Source organism: Passer domesticus, chromosome 5 (genome assembly GCF_036417665.1).
Source record: "Passer domesticus isolate bPasDom1 chromosome 5, bPasDom1.hap1, whole genome shotgun sequence".
Classification (NCBI taxonomy): Eukaryota; Metazoa; Chordata; class Aves; order Passeriformes; family Passeridae; genus Passer; species Passer domesticus.
In genome coordinates this window covers 28,772,002-28,794,922 of record NC_087478.1, presented here as the reverse complement: position 1 = coordinate 28,794,922, position 22,921 = coordinate 28,772,002, and the positions used below count along the sequence as shown (strand labels likewise).

At 40.2% G+C, this 22,921-nt stretch overlaps 1 protein-coding gene across 1 annotated transcript in view; it reads right to left on the bottom strand.

Annotated features, from left to right (window-relative positions):
• The window catches only part of ARID2 (AT-rich interaction domain 2), a 92,819-nt gene extending 84,164 nt beyond the window's left edge, over positions 1–8,655 (bottom strand). Inside the window, exons 1-3 of the mRNA XM_064422505.1 lie at positions 7,739–8,655; positions 7,485–7,578; positions 6,268–6,365 (exon numbers count right to left, since the gene is read on the bottom strand). Coding sequence (XP_064278575.1) covers positions 6,268–6,365; positions 7,485–7,578; positions 7,739–7,830 — 284 coding nt within the window. The 5' untranslated portion in view covers positions 7,831–8,655. The remainder of the gene's footprint in view (positions 1–6,267; positions 6,366–7,484; positions 7,579–7,738) is intronic.
• Positions 8,656–22,921: the final 14,266 nt, after the last annotated feature.

The window sequence follows — 22,921 nt, the reverse complement described above, 5'->3', positions numbered from 1 at the left end:
TACAAAAAGCTTGGAGAAAATAATCAGGAAAATATGTTAATATTCATTGCACTAATTTTTCACTGCATTTTCCAGCAGTAAAAAGGAGTTTACCCTCTGAAGAACAAGCTGAGAAACTCTGATAGAGACCAAACTCATCTGCACAGTAAACTGGTATCACAATGTAATTCTAACAAAGAGCAATTTTAAGGTAGCTATGTCCCCTTTCACCTGCTGCTTGCTCCCTTCAGGTGAGTCCTAATGCAAATATTGTAAAACTTCTGTTTTCATTCAAGCAAACTCCCAGCAACCCTGACAAGACCACCATGGTCCAAATAAGTAACTTCTATTGAGAGACATTCTGAGATTTTAACAACCAACACACTTAATTTCCCTAAATATATAAAGCATTATTTCATGAGCAGTAACTAGTCTTCACTGTATGCTGTCTGTATGATTCAGTACAACTAAAATAAAACTTCCCCTTCAACTAAGTAAAATAATCACTTCAAACTTTAAAAGAAAGGCCATAGACACCTGACTGAAACATGCATTTCAATTTTTGTCTTGAGAAAGGAAAAGCAAATTTTACGAAGAAATCATAAAAATGTCATCTATGTATTTGTTTCCTGTCTTGCCAGTGACTGCAGGATTTGGGACAAAATTAAGCGCAAAAGATTCCACAAGGTCAAGTCCATAGGTATGCAAGATGAAAGCCTTCATTATGGCATTATTCAAGGATGGACCAAACCTGTAAGGTCAGCTGATCTCTATGCCAGACCTGTTGCACATGCATTGGCATCCTGGCCAGGCCAGTGCCCGGTGTGGGGGTTCCCCTGTACTCTGCCTGACATACTATTCATGCCAGAAGGTATTCAGGGGTATCTTGGGGGGTTTTGTGCTGCTGTCTGCTCTGAATTTTCTCCTTCAGTTTTATCTCAGCTTAGAGATTAACACAACCTCTTATTTAAAATTACCTCTCTTTTAACTGTTTAGACCCTTCAAAATGCTGGGAAGATACAATTTCCCCTTCTCACACAAACTGTTAATTGAGCCAAGCAAAACATATTTATTTACCAAATCTTTTTTTTTTTAATCAATTAGTCCCTTCAGTTTTCTTAACATTTTGTTGCTCTTCTCTAAGTTTCTGTTAAGCTACCCCACCTGTTGCAAAGGCTCTGAAGTAAAACAGTACTCCAAACACAGTCCCATAATCTTGTACAAAAATCTATCTCCCATTTGTCTAATGTTTGCTCAATGCCTCGGTGGATGCAACCTAAACTTGTTCTGAATTTTACAAAGTCTATATATCATATTTCAAACCGGGGCCTGTCCTTCCTGTCAGAAGCATGCACAAATCCTTTTCATATGAAAGGGAGTTGGGTTCACACAACTGACAGGATTATCAGGCCCACGGTATCACTCCTATCCCTTTTTCAGCAATACTGCTTTCCAGGTTATTCCCTCACAATGAATACCTGTTTTGGATTACGAGCCCTCGATTCTTTTAGCCTGCATTTTTCAGACTAAATCTCGTTTGTACTTTCCAACAATGTGCCTAATTTCTTTAGATTACCTTTTCTTTTCTGCCCTGACTTGTGCTTAACTCTTCTATCATTGCCTGCTAATGCTTAAAGTGTAGTATTCAACCTCCCATAAAGTTAAGCAAAGCAGACACTAAATATACCTAAAATGGCTAAACTTGTATTACTACGTGCATATGTAAGCACTGATGATACTCTTTTAGCACCTAAAACTGCTGTGACTCACCACATCTATTCTTTATACTTCGTGCTATTTTTGTTTATGCTCCTTCATCCAATTTTTCATTAAGATGACTATCCATATACATACATAATTTCTTAACAAGCGATTTTGAGACGTATTTGAATTTCAGAAAATATTTATAAATTTACTATAGCTACAACTTTCTATTCATTTACTGGGGCCTTGAATCTGCAATCAGATCTGGCAAACAAGCCAATCCTGTACTTCTCCATACTCACTGAACTGTGTGCAGATGCTGTTGCAGTATCTGATCCTAATTTTAAACACTAAGCAAGAATAACAAAAAACCTCTCCTAAAGTAATTTTTGCTTAGAAAATTCCAGGCTTCTTATTATTGTTTCCCTGATTTTTTTGCCATTATATTACTAAGAACAGAATCGCTTTTATCTAATTCTTAAGCTCATGCTTTTTTTTTTTTTCTTTCACCCTTTATTTTATTTTTTAAGAAATCAGTACTATTGTTTAATTTCTTAGAGGCATCTTGAAGATCAAATGACTTATAAATATCTTCAGATCTTTCAAGAACCCCCTCTATTTATCATGAATAACTACTTCATATGGTTCTGATTTTTAACTGCTCACTGTTTTTCATCCTACTATATATGGAATTTCAGGAAATTCAGCATAATGGCTTGTCTTAATAACAACTTTATGCAACTTCTCATTTATGAACTGACCACTTTCCTCTCTATTTGACTTCCCCTTACTTACCCCAATATTTACAACAGCAAATTTTTATTCACCTTAAACTATTATTAGCTAATTACTACTGCCTTTGCCAAGAGCATACAGTATGCATGTGCTGTCCACCTTTCAGGAATTCTCCATGGAACTAAGACAAACGTATTTTACCTTACAACAATTTCATAGATTTTATCTTAATGTAGATAAATAACTTTGAAAAACAACTGATTTTCAGTTCAGTTAGGCATACTTCATTCACACATTTAAGCTTACAAGGTCTCTCACTCCCCCAAAATAGATGAAGATCCACAACAGAAATAAATGTATCACTTGCACTCACACGAAAACCAACAGAACCTTATACCAACACATGAGGTCACATCAGCCCAATTCTTTGTAGGACTGTAATGTAATCTACCAATAAGATAAAAACCAGGCTATACTCCATGTTAGCTTTCTTTTTACTGACTGGGTGTTTACTAACAAAAACAAAAATGTATGTCCACATTACTGATGTTTACATGTATCACCCCATACTAAAATATTTTCATTAACATAATGAAATAATTTTTCAAGAAGCATTTAGAAAATGTTTTACTAATTCACCTCAAATGAAATGAAATATCCAATTTGCACTACATCCAAGGGAATTACACTCTGTGTTGCTGTAAAGTCTTACAGAACTACATTAACAAGTACAGTCTATCAATGGTTATCGGCACTGTGGCTTTTGACTGCTCACTAAGAACCACAGTGCATAAATTACATCACCTGTCAGACAGCTCAAAGCAACAGAGGCACTAAGTTTGAATGGCTCAGACTTCCCTATTATAAATTATTTTTTCCAGTGAGGGAAAAGGGAGAGGGCAGTGCAAGGGAGAAGGGGTAGATAGGTTACCACGTATTCAACTACCACCTATCATAAAACCTATTGGAATTGAATCACAAGTTTAAACAATTCACTTCTTTCATGAAGCCTAACATAGATTCTCAAAGACACACATCAAAATTCCAGGACAGTCAAGTGAAAAAGTTACTTAACCAAAAATACAAACCTCAAGAACTGCCTCAAGAAATACCATAACCTAATGAATGTTTTGCAAAACATTCAGTTTGATCAAGCCAACAGGACTACTGACCTCACGCAAATAAATCAATTTTTACATTTGTTTACATAGTAACTTTAAGTAAAAATAGCAGCATTATTAGTGGCAACACAGAAAAATGAGCAAGTGGTCCATGCAGCTTGAGATCTCATCTCAGTCAACCCACTACACCAGATGTTCCACAGAAAGAAGCAACTTTCATCACAAACCATCCCAAATCCAAATCTGCAAACATATTCATGTAGGTGCACACCACTGAATCCCTCTGAATTCAACAGGGTCCCCATCTGCCAAGCAGATCCCTCACTTTACAGTACACGTGACATACAATTGGATAAAAATTGAATTACAAGTTGATAGGCCTCAATTTGTCTGGCTTTGCTTGGAAAGTCATTACAGTAGTCAGGCCAAGATTATAGCCATACTTGAGGTTCACAAAACACACTTTTTGTTTTCCAAGGATAATTGCTCAGCAGTTCATTCAAATCTAGCCTTGTAAGAAACCTCAGATTGTGTTCTTCAACAGACAAGCTAGATCCTTTTAACAAATTTATCATTAGAGCATTTTTTCTCTCCTTAAACTAAATACTGTCCCCCTTACACCTTCTAGGTTATAGCAAAACAAATGTTAACCTAGCAGAGAGATGTGTTCATACAGTCTTACTACTGCACATGGAAGAAGGTGAACTCAGCTGGGAAACAGTTCACATACAACTTAGACTATGTGAGAAGCAACAGTGAGTAAAGCAGCAATTCAGAAGAAACAAAACCAAACAAAAACCAAAATGATCACTAAAAGCCAGTCCACCCCAAAACCAACAACCTTGATAATTTATTTTAGAATGGCTTAATCACAGAGTTTATGATAAAGATATTTTTTAAGATTCTTCATCTTAACCCTTTATCAACTTTTCTCCTAAATTCCAAATAAACAAAAACTCTTTAAATTATATGTATGTGATCAGTTATATACGTATTCAACAACTGTATTTTAAATAATGTCAATACCAGCATGCCAATAATAAAAATAACATTTTTGTATGTCTGATTCTAATTTAAAAAGTAATACCTTATTAAAAATTAATAGTCATTAGAAGGCTAAATTAACATTGTGTTAACTGTCACAGCATATAATGGCTCTCAAAATACACATGAAAACAGAAATGACATACAATCTTCTACTGCAAAAAGTTAGGCCATTCAAACACTTTAAAATATGGAAATAGGAATAAAAGGGTAAAAACAAAAAAAACTATCATTTTACTAATTATATGTAAAATCTAGTCAACTAACAAATTACATGGTCCAACAGAAAAACTCAAGAAGCAAAAAACTGCTTTCTGTGATGTGACAAATCTTTAGCAACACTATTTCAGTACTATGTAAGAGAGGAGGGAGGAAAAAAAAAAAGAGGGAAGGATATCCTAAAGCAACCTCCTCACTTAATTTCTAGGCCTGACACAAACCATAAACTCTACTACAGCTATTAACAGTGGTAGTTTCTTTTCTTAACCTGAATCCTAACAAAATCGTATGCCATCACCAAAAAAAACCCCAAAATTTCAGTAACTACAAATATCTGACTAAGGTTTTCCAGACATCACTGAAACTCAGCAACTGCTCCACTGTGCTATGAACTCTACAGCTTCAAGCTGGAAGTCAATCTAGGACAACCAATAGAAAGTGCACCTGTACAATTACTGCATTTCCTAATTCAGAAGGCCAACTAGAAACAGATAAAGCTTATGTGTACTCAGCTCACCAAAACAGAAATCCAAAAGCCCATACTTATTTTGTACATACTGCACATCTATATTATCATTAACTGCAATGAAAAAATATTGCATTTATAATTCAGAAACAGAAAATTACTTAACCAACATACATTTAACTTCATTCTAAATGAAATATAAGTATCCATATCTATAGTATCTAAAACAACTATATACACAATCATTTAAAAACCTTTTCTACAAAAAAATAATAATCCAAACTTAATAAAAGTAATTTTTAAAAAAGTAATCTAGTAAATTAATAGTACTATATATAGTAATTTAAAATATTCAATATGAGCTCCATGCAACAATGAAAAATAACCTGTATCACAAAAAAATAATCTGCATCATTTCCAAGGCATGCAACCTTATTTTTAAAACCTGCAGAAATTTACTATTTTACAAGTAGTAAAATAATTATTTAGGTCTTTGTACTCTAAAATAGAATTATATATGCTGCTAGTAATTGAGAACAATATAATTTGTGCAACAGTCTACCTTCCTGCAGATGCATTTTTGTTCAACATCTGACCCCACTAAGCAGTAAACAAATTTACACATATCAACATATTTCAGTGCTCCAAATATTAAACTAAGTTTCTATAACTACAATAATATGATCTCTTAGTAACAGGCCTTTAGTACCGTCATTCTAAAACAATCAAAAAAAATGGCCTCTGACATATATTGTTTGTGTACTTGGGATCCCTTCAAAGTTTAAGGCCTGGAAACGTAAAATATTAAAAAAAAACCCTACAAAACAGAATCACCTTTAACTGATCACTGCACCAGACGAGAAAGGAATTACAAGGTTTTTTTCTGCTTTATTTTATAGCATTTTAAAAGAGTAAGGATATTTTTGTTATTGCACACACTGAAAACTAAATATAACCCCGCACTCAAAAATACTACTGCAACAGCTTGATAGCACTCACCGCAAGTAATACTGTTTTAAAGCGAAGGCAGCGTTAGAACAACTTCTGGGAAAGTTAAACTCTTCTACAATTTCTCCCCACTGATTCTTCTCTGATACCTGTCAAAAACAACACACAAGCCGAGATACACAACATACACGTAAACATGTTGCTGACAGCGAACATCACAAAAAAAAAACAGGCTGCCATGAAGCAAATAGATAAATATATAAAAAGAAACAAACATGAATGTATATGGGATTTAGGACTACATATTTTACTGACAGTTGATAGTATTTCCCTTTCGGGAATAATCCCGCTTCTCAGGGGTCTTTTACTGCATTTATTTTTTAACATACACATTAATTTTTTCGGGGGGAACGGCCGGGAGTGGTGGTATTGTTTTGGGGTTTGTTTGTTTTTGTTTTTACTGCCTGGACAATAACCAATCGGGAGTCCCTCTGTCGCCCCCTTTTAAATCCTAACGCGGTCCGTTAAAAACCCAAAGAAGTTTAAAATAATGCAGGGAAGTGCTGGCGGGGGGCGCCCCCTGGGCTGCGGGGCGCGGGGGCGCCGGCCCGGGGGGTCCCCCCAACACAGATCCACAGACACAGAGAGGCCTTTCTTTTGAGGCCTACATTTCTGTCCCCAGCCTTGAAGCCTAAAGATGGCTATTTGATTACACACCGTCTTGGGTGCCCCTTTTGTTATTTTTCCCAGGGAAGGGCTCGGAGGGCAGCGCCCGGCCCCCCCCGGCTGCGAGGATCGTTCCCTAGCCCATGCTCCGTGCCGATTATCGATGTTAAACATGCCCGCTAATTTTGAGTTGCACTAAAACTGCACTCAGACTCTTTCCTCTGTCTCTCCCTCTGCAAGAGAGACGCACAGAGCTGCCACCACAGCCGAAAGAAGCCTGCTCTCGCCGCCCAGCAGCTCCCTGCTCCCCCCTCGCCTTCCCGCGGGAGGGGGGCATGGGCGAGGGGGTCCGGCGGAGGCGGAGGAGGCAGGAGTGGGGTGCGCGCCGTACCCCCGGGTCCCCCTCCATCGCTCCGCCGACAAGGCCGAGCCACCAACCTGCCTATCTGCTCGCTTCCTCCTTCCACCCCCCACCTTCTCTAACCGGCTTTAAATAGGACGGTTCCCGGCCACCTCGGCTCCCCCCGCCACCCCCGGGGGTCAGAGGAGACTTTTGGGAAGAGGTTAGTGGGAGGGAAACCCAAATTAAAACTTCCACTCACCTTCCCAAATCCGCCTAAAGTGGTGACTCTGGTATAGAGAGCGTGAAGATCCAGCTCCTTCCCACCCACCACGGGGATCTTCTTAAAAGGAGACCTGCCAAAGGAGATACACACAAAACACCACAACTTGTCAGCTCTGCCCCCTTTTCTCCCCTCGCTGGGGCTGCCGTGTCCTTCAGGGAAGGGGCTGGAAGTTAGATCTGGTCGATTTAAAAGCCTCCCCCCCTCCCGTTCCATCTCCCCATTTTCCTCACCCTCTGCTGTGGTGAAACTGCCGCAGCTCGTCCAGGAAAGCGAGTCCCTTTCTCCGCTGGTCTGCGTGGTTTTTACCCGTCGAATTTGCCATTTTTGTAATAAAAAAGGTTCTCGTAAAAAAAAAAAATCCAATTGAAAAAAAAAAAACGGCCGACAACAACAACAACAATCCCCGGCTCCTCCTTGTCTTTAAGAGACCCAGGTGCCCGTGCTCGGCCGGGGATCAGCCATGGAGAGGGGCTTGTTTAAAAAAAAGTTTAAAAGGAATAAGGGAGCCCCGAGAGTGTGGTAATTGCGAGTCCTGTCTCCACACAACACACGGGCGAAGAGGCAGGGAGGGAGAGGGGCACCTCTCAGTAATTCCTCCTCCCGCGGCTGCTGCCTCTCTCAGCACCACAAACCCAGCCGATCCAGCCTGCACATGAGACTCAACATGGTGCTGCTGGATCACACAATGAATTGGGTTACTGTTGTGGTGGGGCGGGGGGGGAGCCGGAGTGAGGTATTGACAGTGTGTGTGTGTTACAGCCGCGGCTCCATGCGATCTCCCTCCCTCGCTCGCTCGCTCCCTCGCTCGCTCCCTTACACACACACACTGTACAGCTACGGCGGCGGCGGCGGTGGCGGCGGCAGCGGGATTCACTTCTCTTCTCGCTCAGACAAAAAGATCTGAGGCCGCCGTGCTTCTGCCTGGACGAGAGCGCGACACAGCGGGCCCCGGAGGCCGGTTCCGGTACTGCAGGAGGCAGCTCCAAAGGCAAAAGCCAGCACAGCCCCAGCAAGCAGTTCCTGGCGGGGAACAATAGGCTCCTCTCGCCGCTAAGGGCTCATCTGCAATGTGCCGCAAACTTCACACAAAGCCGGGCGGAAAGAGGCGAGGGAGAGGGAGAAGAGGGAGGAAAAAAACGGCTACTACCGGCTGTTCCGGGGCGCGGGGCCGGTGCGGGGCCCTCCCGTGCCAGGCTCGCGCCGACCGGCCTCTCTCCGCTGGCTGCCGGCGGGGGGGGTGGGGGGGGCGGGGGGGCGGGAAAGGTGGATTTGGAAAGCGGGGACGAATTTTTTAATTGGACTAAACCCAACGCCCTGAGTTCAAGGGGAGAGAAAACAACAACCGAAGGGGGCACTGGTGGGATGTGGACTTTCGGAAAACTTTCCGAGTCCCCCGGGCCGAGGTGTTTCCAAGGGCAGGAAGTCGCCCCGGATGGCACGGTGGGGGCGGGGGGGGGCAGCAGGAACCCCTAATTTCGAGGCATGAGGGCTTTAAAACTCCCCAAAGGAGAATGCCGAGTGCTCCCCCGAGTAGGAGGTGCCCTGCAGAGGTTTGTCAGCAGCAGCTTAGGCTCAGGGTCACTCCATGAATATTTCTTATTCCTTCTTTCTCTTAAGATACTACAGTCTGTAATCTACGTGCCTCAAAACTGCTGTACGCAATCTAAGCCGCTCATATCTTTCTTTACATTGACAAATGGAACATGCAGCACAAAATTAATGGAGGAAAAAGGTCTTGGCCCTCACCCTGGATGGGCAGCAGCCCCCACTGGCACTGCAAGCCACTACCCCTCTGCCTGTGGTGTGCGCAGTGTTTGTAAACACCTCCTGACGTGTTTTCCACTTGGGAAACCAGGAGAAGACCTGCATGCCGACCACGGTGGAGCTTGGTGCCACTTGGGGTAAACAGGAGCAGGAAAGGGCCCCTGGGGTGAAGTGTGCTTTCCATCAAACCTTTTCTCCTCAGGTACAGCAAGTGGTGCCCAGGGCATTTGTCCTTCCCTGGCATGCAAACAGACACAGGTGAGTGCTTGCTCCTGTTTAAGAGACTGAAGGAATATTTGCCCCTCACAATCTGTACACTGAAACCCAAAGCTGGATCGGGCCTACAGGGTTGGGGTTTTTTAAAGCAGAACTCAAGAAAGTCAGTAAGGAGCTGTGTTTTAGAATCAATGGCACATGATGGCCTCCAGTGAGCACTTAAAAGAAGGAAATCTGCAATTCCTTTCTACTCCATGTACTAACTTCAGAAAACATTTTTTTAAAATATTTTTTTCCTTTTGACTTGTGTGTTGTTTCAGCTTGAATATAGAGATAGATACAATAAAGCTGCCCTGGGTTCATGATTTGGGGGGAAGGACAGAGAAATACCTGAGTTTCAAATTAATACTCTGTATTGAAAGTTGGTGGTGTGTGGATTTCAGATTATGAAATGCATAGTGTCTTATTCACTGTAGCATTAAGAGCTTCTCTCCTCCCCCCTAAAATTAGACCTTCAGATCTTGGTCTGCAGCTCCTGTCTCTGACACTCTGAGCTTCTGCTATTTCAGCTACAGTATGCGTAAGACTGCCAAAACCAGGATAATACAAATCAGAGAGGTTTAAAACAAGCGTCTGGGGGGCTAAATCGCTCTTTTAGACACACGGTCAAACCTCCCTTCATGGGAGGGCGGTGGTTTTTAATCATGCCTTAAAAATTCCTTAAAAGCAGGGGGTCTCCCTCCGCGAGGGGCGGTCGGCAGAGGTGAGTCACCGCTCGCCCGGGCGCTCTGTGAGGGGAGCGGGAGGCAGAGGGGAGGACAGACAAGTTGCGTAGCAGGGCTAGGTGGGTTTCCATGCTAAGCACAGCAGTTGCGCACGGTCCCTTACGTAACTGTCAGCCGGGGATTCCCTAGATGGGGTCACTTTATTCAACCATTACACAGACCCCGGCCGCTGCTCCGGCGCGCCTGGGCTGCCGCGGCCGCCGCGACTGAGGCTGCGGCTGCTGCAAGGGAGCGCAACGGCTCCTCACAAAATGGCGGCGCCCATGGAAGCGGCAGCCCCATTTTGTGCCCGGCAGAGCCTGTCAACAAACACCGACTTGGCCGCGGCTGAGGAACAGAAGGCGGCGGCTCGTTCGCGTTACGGAGCGCGGAGGGAGGAGAGCGGAGGATTTCACCGCCCTCCTACCGCCGAGAGGAGACTGTGGAGCGCGCGCGTTGGGGGAGGGAGGAGAGGGAGGTGAAGGGGGACGCGAGCAGTGAGCGAGTCAGAGGCTGCGTTATCCCAGCGCGGAGCTGCGGCGCGGGGGAGGGGAAGGCGAAGGCCAAGGCAGGCGGCCTTGGCGCTGCCCTCGCCGGGGCGTAGCTCCCGGAGAGCCGGGGGCTGCGGAGACCCGGGGGCTGCAGGAGCGGCTGGCGACGCCGGGCCGGAGCCCGGGGCTGTCCGCGCGGGGGGCGCTGCGCCCCGCTCCCGCACTGCCCGGGCGGACGGGACCGCTCCTGTCGGATTCCGGCGAACCTGTAATGAATGACAGGACGATCGAGCTCCTTGTGTAGCTAACTAGGTCACTGTCAGCACTTAATTACTGTTTGTTTCATTTTAGTGCGTGCCTTATGAATAAACCGGCTATTAGGCTGATGCTTCAAGTAACATTATCCAGCACCAAGGTACAAAATGTCTGTATTGGACTCTGATCTTGCGATGCTAGCTTGGTAATAATTACTATTTTACATTAACGATGTCTTGGTTGTTGTAGCTTGGTTATTCGGCTTATAGCTGAAACAGGTGGAGATCCCTTACGATAAGGTTGTGAAGCTGATTCTAATATGACACCACCGGGCTTGTTTGTTTTATGTTTGTTAGAGGGGCTCCTACATTTTTAGAGACAGAGAAGGGGCTTATGCATTAAGACTTTTTTCCCTGATCTATTTGTCTTAATATGCATGCTTTTTAATAGTATTAAATAAAGAAAATTATCTATTTCTGGTGTAAGTCACAATTTTTAAATGTACAAAAATTAACTTGATATTAAGGAATTTTGAAATAGCTTGTTGTATACTAAAGAGTCAAAGATCAAAAGTAAGGAAAAAATCTTGCTATTTAAGAAAAGATCCTTTTATTGATCTCTGTATAGTATTTGTCAATGCAATTTGAGTTTATTTGTAAAATAAAACCTGTACTGTTTGTAAATGTTATCGTATACAGTGAATTTCAGTGTATAAATGTTACAGAATTCTTGCAGACAGGATAGGTTCAGTACCTGAAACGCCACTATTCACTGCTGCTTGCATGGGTTTTTGGCCTCTCTGTTGGCTGGGGTTTTTTAAGTGTAGCTATGTTAAGTGAATGTTCGGTTCTAGCAGCTGTATCCTGTGTTGCAGTTTATTTTTTTTTTAATCTTTAATACTAAATTTTGGGCTTATTACCTATCTGCAGCATTGCTGCTTTAGAGAGAGCAGGCCACAGTTGCTCTTGTCAGTGTGCTGCTAACTGCATTTGCTTTCTGGTGAGTGATTCTCATTAATTTCCATTTTTGCTTGTGCTGCTCTTGAATTGTGGCAACATTATGTTCTGGTGAGTGTAACTAGTATCATAGATATATGCTACTTGTATTAAACAGTAAACTGTAAATCCTTAGAAACTGAAGTTAATTTTGTTTGTGTGTCTGTGCATGTGCTATATACATGGTTTCTGAAAATACAGCCTATTAGATGGATCACAGAATCCTGTGAATTCCCTCTTAAGACTAGTATATAATAGAGGTGCAGTGTAAAAATAAGCACAAGAATTGCAGGATGAACTTCTGGTAGAGGAGAGCATCAGAAAGTTGGCAAATTTTAGTAACATGTAGCTCAACCATATTTAATAAAAAATGTTAAAGTATTGGAGTAACTGCAAATGCTGGGCTAAAGACTTCACTGTTTGCATAACTTGTGGCAAATGTATACTTTAGCAAGGGTGGTTTCAGTAAGCCCTACCCCTTCTTACTGAATAATACTTCAAAATTCTTAATTACATTTTAGTGTGCTAGTTTCTTTTAAAGATTCTGCTACTTAGCATAAACCATAAGTGACTAGTCTTCAATGGTGCACCATTAAATCATAAGTGAAAGGTCTTATGCATGAAATTAAATGCTAAACAGCATAGCAAAGGTGGGAAAGTGGAGGTCCAGCATTACAGGCTACTGCTGCCTCTTCACAATTTTCAGTACAGTTATTGGAACTTAACTACCTCAGGAGGGGCTGAGTTAGATAATCTTAAAAAGAAATTATAAACACTTTTACATTGAAAAGACCCACCTTCATAAGCTGTTTATTTAAATAATTTATGACATTTATCCTCCTAAATCTTCCAACAGGATGTGCACCTTCCTCATTTCAACTTTATGGTATTACTACTCAGGAAATAAAACAGAGGGAAAATTTGGCTACATAAACACTACTGAAAATATCCAAGTAAATTGATTAAACACTTTAAAAAATGCTATCTGTAAGTACTATAATTTTTTAATACTTGCCGTTCTTCACAAAGGTCCACCTCTTGGAATTACTGAGTTTTATGGTCATCTAAACTCTTAAGTTATAAGCACTTCAAAGTTGATGGTTTTTCAGTTGTGCAATGAAGTATGAAACACAAAGCAGGAAAACCCTAAATGCAACTGAAGGAGAAGTAAAAATAAATATGTAAATGCATTTCCACTTGATTTCAAAACTGCTGTACTTTTGAAATCCTAATTCTTTTGTGGGTCCTGACTTAGGTGTTCTGAACACTCTAGGTTGGCAATACTTCAGCAGTAAATTTAGAAAGATTGTCAAATTCATATCATGTCCTTGCAGGCAAAAAATAAAAAATGCTGCTTTAGGTTATCAAAACTGTAATGTAGATTAGGGCCTCAATGGCAGAAAATGTTTTGGTGTTCTAGCAAGCATTGGTCTGTAGCACAGAAGTCATGAAAGTCCTGACAGCAAATAGGTGCAGGTTTTTTTTCTTAAAAAAAAAAAAAAAAAAAAGTCTTTGGTCTTAGTAAATTATGTTTACCTTTAATCTTGCACATTACTTTATAATGACCTCTGTGTCAGTGTGATCTGGTGGATGGCACACTTTCCCCTGCCACTATAGCTGTACACTGTTCTCTGAAATAGCACTAGTGTGATTCATGTTTCTGGTTGAATGTGTGAAAGTTTGATTGAGATGCAAAACTGAGAGAGTTCTTCTGAATGTTAAAAAGGAACCATGCTCAGAAATACAGAAATGATCAGATTAAATTTGGCAAAGGGCTTTTGTAAATTAAGAATTATAGTGCCATGCTTGGATGGGGAAGGTCCAATTAATTTAAAGCAAAACCAAACCTAATAACTTCATGACATTTGTTATAAGTAAAAGTGGTGAAATCCTACTAGTAGGAGAGTTCTCAGTATTGCAGATTTGCCAGCAATATTTCATTGTCACATAGCATTGTCTCATCTTTATATTTTTACCAATTTAAGTGACAGTCAACAGTAGCTAAAATTATGTTGAAATTTCTCTGAGTAAGCAGTTGCCTTACCTAATTTTTATATGGGCATAAATGAAAAGGGAAGTAATTTGTGCAACTGTGAATGTGTGGACAGACAATACATGTGACAATGTATGCATTTCAGTATAATATATGCTAGAAGAACACTTCTGAAAAATAATAAATAAAAGAAATACTGGCCAAATAACATATAAACTAAGTAATCTATTCAAATTGCCCGAGGAAATCAAGAACTTAAAGCAGTGAAAACCGATGAATACCCAAGGGGGTACTTTAAAAGGAAGAAATTTATTGTTGTTTAATTATGATTCACAGTGTATCTGTTGGTGGTATGCTTAATCTGGATTTGGCTTTACAGACTGCTGATAGATAGGTTCATTGTATATCTGTTGTGTTGTGCAGGTAAAAGGAAGTGTTTCTATTTTCAGCCTAACTGCAAAACAAACCCCCTTACACTTAGTGCATTGGTCAAATGCTGATGTGATAGCTAATTTGAAAATCACATGTAAAACTTAGGACTTAAATTTTTAACTACAGTTGTGTCTAAGATAGCTGGAAAAAGCTAATGAGAAATAGTTCTTGAAATTGTTTACTATGAAGAGTTATCAAATATAGTTGAGTATCAGTTCCTGTTGCTTGCAGAAACAGGATAGCATTTAAAGCTCTTAGGGGAATCTATGACTGTTAATCTCCAGATATTATAAAAATGTTTATTAGGCTGAGCTGCTACTACTTTTGAATTTTGAACCTTTATATGAGATCTGTCTTACCCAGAATCTTGCTGCAAACTCTCTTTGTAATCGCTTAGGAAAATGTAGAAATGGCGTGCACATATATATATATAATATATATATGTATCTACTTTTTTTTTTTTTTTTGGGGGGGGGGGCTTCTGAAGATCTTGAGGTTCTCATGTTTAAGAGCAGTTGATGCACAGAGCAGGGTCAGTGTCTGGTTCTGAGCTGAGATGCACTTAGCAGTGTTCAGAGAAGAGTGAGCATAGTTCCCTAACCCTTCAGCAAAAGGCAAAAGTGCAGTCTGGGTATTTGGGGTGTAGCCGTGTTCTAACGTGTTGCGCAAGCCGCTCTGCTTGGCCTTGTCCTTATCTAGCTTGTGTGCAGTGTGGGGAAACGGCACGCTGGGGAAAGGTCTCTTCCCTCCATGAAACTCCCTTGCATGTAATACAGAACAGTCAAGAAGCTGGAAAATTCTAACACTCCTGCTGAAGACAAAAAAGAGAGAGGAAAGAAAGTGGGGACTTGAGCAAGGGAGTGAGTGAAATCTGATAATTTTGAGTGGGACAGTTCCCTCTGTCTGCTTTCGAGCAGTGTCACAAGTGACTTAAGACACAGATCTCCTTAGGTGCATTTACCCCAAAGTTTGTTTCTATCTTTTACTGATTTGGGAATATTAAGTACTATTCACACTTTATTACAAATCAAGACATAAGACTTCTTTATTGTTCTAAGTATTTTATTCTAGTTTATTGAACACAAACTTCCCAGTGGCTTGAATCACGTGCTGCACCACAGACTGCTTTGTAGTAAGTTCCCCAGCATAAACAGGAGTGGCCTGAACTTACAGTGTGATCTCTCAGAATGAAACTTCTTCCTGTCTCGTTTCATACTTCACAAAGTTTCTCTAGTGATACTTTACAAAGTCAAAATAGATTTTTTTTCTTTAATGCTACAAGTTTGGCTAGATTTATAAGACAATAAAAGTGAAATAAGCCTATCTGTGAATGAAACCCTGAGATACTGTGTTTCATCTGTTACCTCTATTTTAATAAGTCTGGGCTCATTCTTCACTTTGCTGTAGGAAAATTAAATAATGTCACAGTTTTTCCTTTGAGAGGTTACCAAGCTATTACAGAACCTCCATGGTGTTCCATTGGAATTAATTGTGCTTAGAAGTTATGAAAATGGAGTTGTGTATCCTTAAGTCAGGTGTTTGTGTTATGTTTGCAGTAATAGACAGAAATTATGTATATAATATACAGTATGTATTTGACAGTGTGAATTTCCCCAAGTCATTTAATTTTTGTTCTGAGGAATCATCTCCTTTTGCCAAATATGCAAATTAAGTTTTCAAAGATGTTTTTAAATTTTTTTTATTTTTATTTTTGGGTAACTAGCTGCAGCCAATTTAATCTCAGGATCAATTTATTTATTTATAGAAGAAAACAAGTAGACATTCAGTTTACTAATTTTTTATCTGCCAGAGAGTTCTTGACATTAAACAAAAATCTAATAGTTTCTGTTTGCGTCTGAACATAAAATTATGTGTAATTACATGCAAACCTTAACATATATGAAAATTAAGTTGAAGAATTCAGTGGTCATTGCTTAAGTTTTCCATCTGTGACATCATGCGTGTGTACCATGCTAATCCTTAATTATACGATCACTTTTTTAATGCATGATCCTTCACTTGGAGATGGAAACTTATCACTGAATTAAAACAATAGAAAAGTTATTTCTCTGTGTCTGATGTTAAGTGTTTATCTGCATACAGATTTTTTTTTTTTTTTGCTTTTCCTGCAGGCTTTTCTAGAGTAATCATTAAGAGAGTATCTGAATGCTCATACTAATGAGTACCTAAAATTCTGAACTAGTAGCATTATCATTACTGTATTGCTGAGACAGCTAAGGCATAGAGGGATTCAATAAGAGAATGGCTGCTAAATTGGGTTGGTTTGCATTTAATCAAAGCACAGTTTCACTGAATATAATGTACAGGTTATTTGAGGGTAGAGGTTGTTCAGCAGTAGGAGTGCTAGCCATAATTTTAGAGCTGTGTTAAATTCGGCAATAAGCTTTTTCTTGAATTTGTGGGTACATTCTCTGGTCCTGTCTGCATTATTAGGGCTTTTCCTGGTGCAGCGTTATTGGGATGCTCTATTCCTCAGAGCATTTGCAGTGCTTAGAAGGCTGGATGCCTACGGTAGATTCTCCTTGATATTTCTGCATTTATTTTCCAGCGGCTTGAATTTGGAGCTCAGAAAATGAGAAGCACTTCGTTAGAGGCCTCCAGTTTGATACAAGAAACTCGCTACTCTGTAAATCCCTGATAAAGACAGAAATAGAAGTGGTGTGTACCCAACAGGATGCATTTGCGGTGGCCTCCCAACATCCCCTATCCCTCCCTCCCCCCGAGGCTGCTGCTGGCTTTTGGTGGGGCCTGGGTGCCAGAAGAGGGAGCACGGAACACAGCAGAGCCCCAGCCTGAATGTCCCTGCTGCTGCCTCAGGTAGGAAGAACTCTGCAAGGACCAACCTGCTGATCATCAGCATTGCTGGTGCCACAGGTTTTTCAGAAAACACAGCTTCTAGCTCTTAATATATTTTTCATTATTACTATTTTTTGCTGTGCTTGTAGCATGTGATTTAAGAGCTTTTAGCTTTATCACATTATCACATTGTTCAGTAGGAAAACTGCCAAAATCTCTGATTCAAAGGCTACTCTCCCACTAAATTTCAAATTCTCTCTTCAAAGTAAAGGCCTTTTCAGTTACATCAAGAGGTTTTTTTCCTGTACTTGAGTTAAAATGGGAGGTTTTTTTCCTTCCTCAGTTTCACACTTGGATTTTTGTTAAAAAAAACTCAGCTTTTAAAAACATCAGCTTGAGGCAGACATGTGGCCTGGAAAACTTAAACTCAGGTAGTATTAAAGTTGAAAAAACAGCATATCTTCAATTGTTTCTTCTGATAATGTGTCTTAGAACCTGAAGCTTTATTCAATTTCAACCCTGAAAACACATCCTCGTAGCTGTTTGGCTGTGTTTGCATTTATAGTCATTATATGCAATGTGATTGCAAAATACCTGTACTGGGCTCAAATATAGAAAATCAGGTATCCTTTAATATACCTAGCTTATTCCAGTATAATGCTTATTACTCAGAATAACACTGTCCAGTACAGAGACATTGCATGAGAGGAGGGTAGCAAGTCCTATACTTCTAATCTAAGTAGTAAAAAATACTCTTTGCAGTGGTAATTCTTGGTTCTGCCTTCCTCCAATGGCTTTAGGTCTCTGGGTAGCTGAAGCAGTTATGTTAGGTACACAGGCTGAGTCTTTAGCAGTATTCAGACTGTATCCCTTAACTGTGCAGAGCTGTGATCACCACACCCAGTTCTAACTTGTTACAGGACCACAGTCAAAGAATGGAATAGTTTTGTTGACTAGTCAAATGGCATGGGAGAATTTCTAGGTTACTTAGTTTGCTAATCTCTGCTCCAGAGGTCCTGGTAGCTTCATTGCTAGCAAAGGCTTAGCCTTGTGAGTACTGTCTGATTTTTTAATTTTTGTTTATTTGTTTAAGTTTTAAGAAAGGACTAACTGATTAATGGCTAGCATTTGTTTGTTTTTGTTCTCATTTTGTTACTACTGGCTTCAGTTAGGTCTGAGAATGATAGAAGAGCTTTACACAGATATTTGCCTTATTTCTCCTTACCTCGTCCACATTGCATTGTCACAAAATGTTTGAGACATGTCTTGTGATTAGAACACCAAGGGCTACTCCTCTTTCTTGAGGGGAGGGGAAAACACACAAAAAACCCCAAACAAACCCCAGCCAAACAAGAAACTAACCAAACAACTTCCAAAAGAACACAAAAAAACCCCCAACCCCCCCAAAAATGCCAAACCTATCGTTGGGGAGAGAGAAGAGTTTCCAATTCCAGTATATGATCTTCATATGTACAATTACTGTAGAATAAAGAGGTTTATGGCTTGAATTCAATAATACTGTTCTGTAAAAAACACCTTTTCATTGATTCCTCCATGGGGTATTTGGATGATATACTGAACATGTGTAGTAATGAGGAGTCACCAAAGGCCTGAGTTTTGGTGCTCTTCTGGTTCCAGGGAAGAAGCAGAAAGAACAACTTGTTTTTTGTTTGTTCTTGCTGGTTTCAGTGATGAGTTGTGGTTCCTAAGTATAGAGGTCAGTGAAGCTGACTTCTGTATGCCTGCAACTGGTTCAGTGTTGGCTGGAGAGAATCAGGGACTTCTCAAACAAATCATTGAAGCAGCTTCAATATTCTTCACCGTCTTTTCATGGAAAGTGAGGGGATGGGATGTTAGCAAATTTCTGAAGGAAAAATTGGCAGGCAGGATTCTAAATGGCCTTTTAGGTAGCTCAGACCATCTCCACCTGTCTTAGTATGACAAAACTCCGCCACAAAACATATGCTGTGCAGTCACAAGCATTTTATAAAGCTGTCATGCACATTGAAACACCACAGCTTTCTAGGTGTTTTGAAAGTGGGTGTCGTGTCTGATGGAGTTTTGTCCATTGCCACACCACAGTCCTGTGCACTGGATGTTAAGAACAAATTTTAAAGTAGCTAAAGCAAAGCCATTGGTCAACTAAACGGATTGTTACTGCCTTAGTAAAGCTTGCTGATCTTTAATATGGAGTAGCTGTAAATATTAACACCCACGGCTTTGTAAATGCAAATAAAGTTATGGGAAGTTTAACATTTGGAAAGGAAGTAGTAAATAGGCATGTGCAGGAGCCTGGGTGTGTCAGGAGGAGAGGCCACTGCAGGCCAGCTATCTTGGGTGGCACGTTTGGAGCACAAACTATCAAACGCAGCACTGTACCAGCCTCGCTTGTGCACTGTTCTTTGTGCTGGTGCCCCACCTATCAGCCAGAGAACAGGAGCTCTTTAAGTCACAGCTCCCAGCATTGCTTCCAAGACCTGAACTCACTTATGTAAAAAGAGTTTATAGATACATGTATATCTGTTGGAACTGGAGTCCAGGAGTTGAACATCGTTTCTCAGAAAATGTTGGATCATCTCTTAAAACTGGAGTACTAGTGTTCTGTATAATATCTTATGGATGTTTAAAAGTAGTAAGGAATTAAGTACTGATTAAAGAGTTTGCTTTATCATCCTTCATTCATATCAAAATTAATTGGACAAAACTACTGCCAATTCACTACTCAAAGATGGTAAGTAAAGATACTTGTGAAGAAACTCACCAGTTGAGTTCATGTTCTGCAGCAATGTTGCCAATAAACTTTTAGGAAGGGTTTACAACTTTAAAGTACTTCATATATATCTTGATCTCTAAAAAATGAGTTTTCAGCATTTTTGTAAAGCTGGAAGAGAAAAATAGATTGTTAACATTTTTTGTTCTGAATATAAGATAGAAAGCACAGTTTGAATGTATATACATTTGTAGTGTTTGATCCCAGAGTTTAGCCATACTAAGCTCTTTCTTATATGCTCCATGATGGACCACTTAGACAAGAAATAAGGGTGCGTGAAGAGGAGATGGGAGAATTGCGAGCAGACAGTACTTGTGTTACTCCTTTGCACATCAGTCACTTCTGAAAGTGTGATTCTGTAATTTCAGTAGAACTTAGCAGTGTTTTGCACATTGTTATATTGGTTTAAAAACATTTTATATTTTGCAGTTGTTATTTAAGTTACAGATGTGAACAATAAAGTTTTGTTTGAGCTTCTGTCTTAATTGTAATGAAAGGAGAAGTACAAGCTCTGCAAACAGATTTTATAGAAGTATGAAAACAGAGCCAGGAGTTTACACAATCTACAGAAATGACATGTCCTTACCACAAACTAGCTACTTCAGGAAGTAACTCTTGAGTTATGTGCCAGATTATGTATTAACTTGAGACTCTGCATACATAAAATTATTTGGGGACAAATATTTCATGTTCTTTAAGAGCCGCTTAAACCTCAGGGGTAGAAAAATCTTAGCAGACAACTCCTAACTCTTTCATTGCACAGGTTTTGATATAAAAGCTCACATCTCCTCAAAATATGGCATGTAATGTAACTAAGGAGGCAGTTGTTTCATGGGATCACCTCTGAGACATGAAATATGTGTGCACAGTATCCACAGGTCCTCTTGACCAACATGGGTCTCTCATGGTGCTGTTTCCTTATAGAAACAACTGAGATTTTGGGTAAATCCCTGATGCTGAAAACCTGCAGGTAAATAATTTAGATAATGATGTTGCTAACCTAATGCAGTAGTTGACTTGCCAAACTAGTAGCTTATGAATTTGTAGCATTTGTAGTCTGGGTAGCTAGCTTCTGAATGTTAGTGATAGCTTTGCCCTCCAGCAGAATGGCTTTCTACAGTTATGCACCAAATACTCAAAACTGATGGCAAGTTCTAGAATCACTCTTAATAGTTAGGTAGCAACAAGTTGTTCCACAATTACTTAATAGCTTAACCAAGGTGCTGCCTCCAAAAAGAAGCACATCATGCATCTTCGTCCTCCTCTTCATTCCTTTCTCTTGGCATTAGCATTTCACACGCCTGTACTGCAACATAGATAAAGATTAATTCAGCTGAAAATTTACAGGACAAAAAATAGTCTTTTAAATGGACTTGCTACCACTGTGTGAAGGGCAGCATCAGTGCAAGAAAATGTAGAAATAAGAATCAGAGAAAGACAGGACTCCTTCTTCCTCTAGGCCTCCTTCAAAGGCTCCAGCATCCGCACTATATAGATAACAACAGCAGGACAGAAGCTGACCCCCTTGTTATCACTGGTGAGAAAGTAGAAGAAATCTGAAGTCAAGGCAGTTAGGTGCTGCTAGCACTTCCTTGTTGCTCTTTAAAAGGATGATAAACTTTTGATAAATATTTCCTCTAGTTTGCTTAGCCCAGTTGCCACAGGCATTTTGAAAGAAGTGCACCTGGCTGAATTGTTAATTGTGCTCTTATTTCTTTTTCAGGGGAGTTGGGGTACAACTGTCATCTTGTGGTGTTTTTAAGAAAACAGAAATAGAAAACTAACTTTCATTTTATATGCAGCATGTCCGTGTGGGATGGACGCAGGTGATACAAAAATGAGTTAGGAAAGGCTTTTTGGCTGATAACAAGAGTGTTATATTTTCCTTCTGTTGCCAGCTTTGAGTCTGTTTGCCCCCAAACTTTGTGCTGCATCCAAAGACCTAAAATTTGGAGTCTGCAGGCCTTGGAGATGGAGAGAAGTTGAGCATAAAGAGAGCCTGCTGAGTATTTTCAAGACTGAGATTTGGAAATAAATTTCTCTCCTCCACTTATGAAGAATCTAATATAGGACCTTTTGGAACATGGCACATCTATATTTAGTTTTCCTTACCTATATCCTTTTTCCCCCCCTTTATTTTTATATGGACAAATTTTAAAATAAATGCATATATTAAATAAATTCCACATCTAAGGTCTTGCAAATAAGGGTTTTTGTAGGAGTGGTATGCTTTCTACATGTTTTTATATAGATGAGAGGGACAGAAGACATGATATCACAGGCTTTATTTTGGTAAGATTAATGTTTTAAGTCAACATTAAAGCTGAATGCTGAAGTACCAAAATACTGCCTTGTCTACTGCTGCCCTCCCATAGACCCATCAGTTTTAACTCTTGGTAATTCTCATCCATTTTAGACATCTTTCCATCTTCCACTTCCTCAACCTCTTCTCAGTAGTACTTTGCCAGTGGAACTACAGAATATCTATCTGGAGATTCCTGACACCCCCAGAAGTGTGGAGGGGAGAATGAAATTGCAGTTAATCCCAGTTTATAATTTTATGTTGCAAACAGTAAAGTTAAACAACTGAAAAATAAGTACAGACTTTTAACTGTTGATTTTCTATTAGAACTCATTCCCTTCCCCAAGAAATTATATGAAATCTATGCTATGCTTTAGAAAAATGGGGAGAGGTGGCTCTTCTAACAGCCCACAGAGGAATTTTTACCACTTCAGTGATGCAGAAGGGTTTGTCTGGAGCCCAGAATAGTGCAGCATCATCATCCTCACACCTCCTCTGTCTTCAACAGCTAATGGCTCAATTTCTGCAGAATAGAGCAATGCCTAATGCTGTGTAAGAGTCGCAGTACATGTATGACTTCAAGTTTCTTGAAAGCCTTGGAAAGCTTCAGAAGG